The 5,428-nt window shown below is 48.8% G+C and overlaps 1 protein-coding gene across 1 annotated transcript; it reads right to left on the reverse strand.

Annotated features, from left to right (window-relative positions):
* Positions 1-3,468: 3,468 nt before the first annotated feature.
* On the reverse strand, positions 3,469-4,071 carry LOC136481056 (predicted GPI-anchored protein 58). Its single transcript, XM_066478439.1, has one exon. It carries the CDS (start codon positions 4,069-4,071, stop codon positions 3,469-3,471), a length of 603 nt encoding a protein of 200 aa, XP_066334536.1.
* Between the last annotated feature and the right edge of the window lie 1,357 nt (positions 4,072-5,428).

A 5,428-nucleotide genomic window follows, 5' to 3' on the forward strand; every position in this document is an offset into this window, starting at 1 on the left:
CCCTTTGAAAGAAGGGTATCAGTTTCCTGCGGGGTTGGATCCCTTCGTCCTTGCCAGGTTTAACGAGTGAATTCCCTGTACCAAAGAGAAATAAGGGGTTTGGATGCGAAATAGTGTGACGGCGTATCGAAACAAGGGGGTTGAGAACTTACCCAATGAACGGCTGCACCTCGACAAGGTTGGTCAACACATACAGCATGATACTGCGCCACTCTTCATTTTTCAATTGCTTAGTGGTTGATGCACTTGCGCTTCTGAGCTGCCCTTGGAAAAGGCTAAGCTTCGATTCATTTTCGCCAGCATTGTAACGAGGGGGTGGATTATGCACGCTAGGAAGGAGGTTCAGTTTGTAGTATTTCTGTGTGAAGGTTCCCACCTCCTCCCTAACGGTTTCCTCTGGAATGGAAGCCTCAATTTTGGCCTTATTTCTACATTTTGTTCGAACAGTCTTCAGACATCTCTCGATTGGATAGCACAACCGGGCCTACACGCCCCCCCCCCATACGTGCCTCATAGGGGAGGTGCACAATCAAATGCTGCATCGGCAAGAAGAAGCCGGGTGGAAAGATCTTCTCCAACTTACAGACCAACACAGGTGCCGCTTTTTCCAAGTCACGAACGACGGACCGGTCAAGCTCCTTTGCACAAAGCTGGCGAAAGAAATAGCTCAACTCTGCAAGCACTTGCCATATATGATCAGGGACATAGCCTCGAACCATCGCTGGAAGAAGCCGCTCAATCCAGATGTGGAAGTCATGACTCTTCATCCTATTGACTCGCAGAGTGCCTAAGTTGACTCCCCTCCTCAGATTCGCTGCATACCCATCAGGGAACATTAGCGTTTGGATCCATTGAAGTACTTCCCTCCTCTGATCCCTGGTCAAGACGAAATCGACCTTAGGCCGCCTCCATGTCTTGTTGCCTCTAGGAGGCTGCATCTCTTGCTTTGGTCTATCACATAACGTTGCCAGGTCCACTCTAGCCTTAGTGTTGTCCTTAGACTTTTTAGTGTCCATGAGTGTTCCCCAAAGTGCCTCGGCGACATTCTTCTCGGTGTGCATTACATCGATGTTATGTGGCAGAAGAAGGTCATCGAAATAGGGGAGCCTCGTCAAGCCTGACTTATGTGTCCACATATGTTGCTCACCATATCCCACAAACCCACCATCTGGAGCGGACACGAGAGCATCTATCTGCGAATGAACCTCGGCACCAGTCATCATCCGTGGTGGAGGGTCTATCACTACGACACCTTTCGTAAAGTTCTTGATGTCTTGTCTGAATGGATGCTCAGAAGGGAGGAATTGCCGATGTGCGTTGAACGATGAATACTTGCCACCCTTCCATAACCAGATGAACCTCAAAGCTTCCTTGCATACTGGGCATGGGAACTTCCCGTGAACACACCAACCGCTGAATAACCCATACACCAGGAAGTCATGCATGGAGTACTAGTACCAAACTTGCATTTTGAAGCTTGTCTTTGTAGCTCTGTCTTATGTCCATACCCCTACCTCCCAAGCATGGATCAATTCATCAATCACCGGCTCCATGAACACACCCATATTACTCCCCGGGTGTCCAGGAATTATCAACGACAAGAATATGTTATGTCGTTCAAAGGAGACATCGGGGGGGGGAGATTGAGGGGGATAACGAACACGGGTCAACATGTGTATGGGGCAGCCATCATTCCATAAGGATTGAACCTATCTGTTGCCAACGCAACACGTACATTACAAGCCTCTCCAGCTTTTTCATGATATATGTCATCGAAGTGTTTCCATGCTTCACCATCGGCTGGATGCACCATCTTCTCCGGACTGCACCGTTTTCCATTTTTGTGCCATGTCATCTGTTTCGTGGATTCCTCATTCATGAATAGCCGTTGGATCCTCGATAGGAATGGAAGACGCCGTACGATCTTCACTGGGACTGTCGTCTGACTCTTCTGACCATCACCAGAGTCTGTCTCTAGGTACCTAGACGATTCACACTTTGGACAGTACTTTGCGTCCACATGTTCTTTCCAAAATAGGATGCACCCCTTCGGACAAGCATGTATCTACTCATACGGCATCTTAAGTGCCCGAAGGAGCTTTTGTGAATCATACATGCTCTTTGGCAGAATGTGGCCCTCCGGAAGCAGGGTGCCAATCACGATCAACATCTTATCGAAGCTGTCTCGACTGATGTTTAACTCGGACTTCAATGCCATCAAGCGTCCAATGGCGTCAAGTTCAGACACCGAGGACCAATCGTAAAGGGGCTTCTGAGCAGAGTTCATCATCTCGTAGAAAGCCTTTGTGGCTGCCTCCATCTCCTCCTTCTCGCGTTCGTCAACGCCAAGTGCTTGGTGAACATCATCTAACAAGTCTGGTACACCAGCATCATCATCAAAAGCTTCGACGTGTGGTCTCACCACCTCCTCTCTCGTATGATGGGCTTCACCATGGTAGATCCACCGGGTGTAGCCCGGCATATATCCATTCTTCACAAGATGTTTACCCATGTCGACCATGTTTATCCTTCTCTTGTTTGCACATTTGGAGCAGGGACACGGCTCTAGCAGATGTGATGACGAAGCCTTGCCAAATGCCTTGTTCAAAAAAGCCTCGGTCTTGCGAAACCATTCATCTGTGTACTCCATGTGACTTTTCTAGCCCGTGTACATCCACTGACGGTCATCCATCCTCTAAAATGCCAGCGAGTAATGCAACCATCAACTACATCTACACGACTTTCATACTGTCTAATAGGTGAGGATAGGTCCTAATCCCACCCACAGATGCGTAGATGAGGTTAGTTACCATGGTCTGCTCCTATCCCAGACATAATTTCGGAAGCACCTCCCCGTTGTTCTCCCGATACACGTCCTGGCAGGGAGAGTGTGTATCCAGAGAACAACGGGGAGGTAATGCCGAAACCCTGTCTCGGATCAGAGCGGACCATGGAAACTAAACTCATCTATGCATCCACGGGCTGTCCAAATAATGTGGACAATCTGAAAAAGATACGGCCGTAGATATGCAAAGATATGCATACCACCAACCGTATCTCTTTCGGATGGGAGACGCCTAACTTGGTTACGCGATCTATGACCAAGGTACGCAAAAGACGGGTTATACCTAGGGTGTCGGTGGAGTCAGGCTAGCGGGGCGGTGGCGAGTCGGTGCAGTGGTGAGGCGACGCGATGCAGGCAGACCCGCAACGCCAAGGAAGACGATCGGTGTAGCCAAGGCGCTCCGGCTCCGCTCAGACAGTTCCTTCACCTGCATGAAAAACAAATAGATTTTGGTCAATTCTAAATTTTGGCAGCACCTCCCCTGCACGGGGAGGTTTCCAAAACCTACAAAAAACAACGGCACGAAGGCCGACGATCACAACGGCTTGAAGGCCGACAATCACAATGGCTCGAAGGCCGACAATCACAATGGCTCAAAGGCCGACAATCACAATGGCACATCATTATACCTTGGCGACAGAGGCGTCGACGAGATGGGAACACGGGGAAGATGGCGCCGGGAATGGAACGGGAAGGCAACCTCCTTCCTCCTTCCTCCTTCCTCTCCTTTCTCCTTCCTCTCCCCCTTCTTCCTCCTTCTGCGCCGGTCGTTCGGTGGGGCGTGGCGGGGCGGGGAGCGGCGGGGCAGCGGCCGGCAGGGCCGGGTGCGGCGCTCTTCGCCGGTCGCGGCGGCGGGAAGCGGGGCCGGACGCGGCGCGACGCAAATCGGCGGCGGGGAGGGTCGGGGCGGGGCTTGATGCCGGCGTCGGGGCAGCGCACGCGTGCAGCGGCGGCGCGGGGTGGGGCGCCGGGGCAACGCGCGCGGGCACGGCTGTCGGCGCGGGTGGCGTGGGCATGCGCAGGCGTTGGGGCAGCGCGGGCCGGGGCGCAGTGGCAGCACGTGCGGCCGTGGCGGCGTCGCAGGCGACACGGCGACGCGCGGGCAGCGCGCGGGCGCGCGCGGGCGGCGGGGCGCTGGGCAGTGCGCGAGGGCGGCGCGGGCGCGGGTGCGGCGGCGCGTAGGCGGTTGCGTAGGGTTTGGCCAGCGTGGGCTGGCCGGGGCCCATTTTGATGTTAGGTCCTTTGCCGAGTGCCACGGGCCGGCACTCGGTAAAGGTTTTTTTTTATTTTTTTTGTTTATTTTCTTTGCCGAGTGCCCTGTCTCTGGCACTCGGCAAAGATTTTTTATTTTTTTTGTTTATTTTCTTTGCCGAGTGCCCTGTCTATAGCACTCGGCAAAGGTTTTTTTTTAATTTTTTGTTTATTTTCTTTGCCGAGTGCCCTGTCTCTAGCACTCGACAAAGACCCCCTTTGCCGAGTGCCAAAGAATTTTTTTTTTGCTCCCAGATTTTTTTTCTTTAGGGTTTATAGAGTGCTTTAAAGTACATGTTAAAATTTGGTTGAATTTTGTGACTTTTTACTATATTTTTAGAATTATTTTTTGTTTTGTTGATTTATTTCGCAAAAGCAAGTTTGAACTGCAAGTGCATCGAATAATGAAATCTAATCATTCGAAAAATGATTGCCACGCTAGTGAGTGTGTTTTGAGACCATATCCAGGAACTTGCAGGATATTTTTCACATCTTGTTAACGAAACATGAGGACAAAGTTGCGGCCAAAGTGTTTTTAAATTGTATAAAATTCAAACGAATTCAGAAAATCACAAAACTTGTGGATGCATCGTTATATAGCATGTGGAGCCTATGGTAAAAATTTGAAAAAGTTTCATGCATGTTGTCACGTATGGTGCTTAGAAACGAGGACATCATTTGATCACATGTGGAGATGTCCTGGTTTCTAAGCACCGTACGTGACAACGTGCACGAAACTTTTTCAAATTTTTACCATAGGCTCCACATGCTATATAACGATGCATCCACAAGTTTCGTGATTTTTTGAATTCGTTTGAATTTTATACAATTTAAAAACACTTTGGCCGCAACTTTGTCCCCATGTTTCGTTAACAAGATGTGAAAAATATCCCACAAGTTCCTGGATACGGCCTCAAAACACATTCACTAGCGTGGCAATCATTTTTCGAATGATTAGATTTCATTATTCGATGCACTTGCAGTTCAAACTTGCTTTTTGCGAAATAAATCAACAAAACAAAAATAATCCTAAAAATATAGTAAAAAGTCACAAAATTCAACCAAATTTTAACATATACTTTAAAGCACTGTATAAACCCTAAAGAAAAAATCTAGGAGCAAAAATAAAAAAAAATCTTTGCCGAGTACCAGACCTGGCACTCGGCAAAGAAAATAAACAAAAAATTAAAAAAACATTTGCCGAGTGCTAGAGACAGGGCACTCGGCAAAGAAAATAAACAAAAAAAAATAAAAACCTTTGCCGAGTGCTAGAGCCAGAGCACTCAGCAAAGAAAATAAACAAAAAAAATAAAAAATCTTTGCCGAGTGCCA

This window comes from Miscanthus floridulus, chromosome 9 (assembly GCF_019320115.1).
Source record: "Miscanthus floridulus cultivar M001 chromosome 9, ASM1932011v1, whole genome shotgun sequence".
Taxonomy (NCBI): domain Eukaryota; kingdom Viridiplantae; phylum Streptophyta; class Magnoliopsida; order Poales; family Poaceae; genus Miscanthus; species Miscanthus floridulus.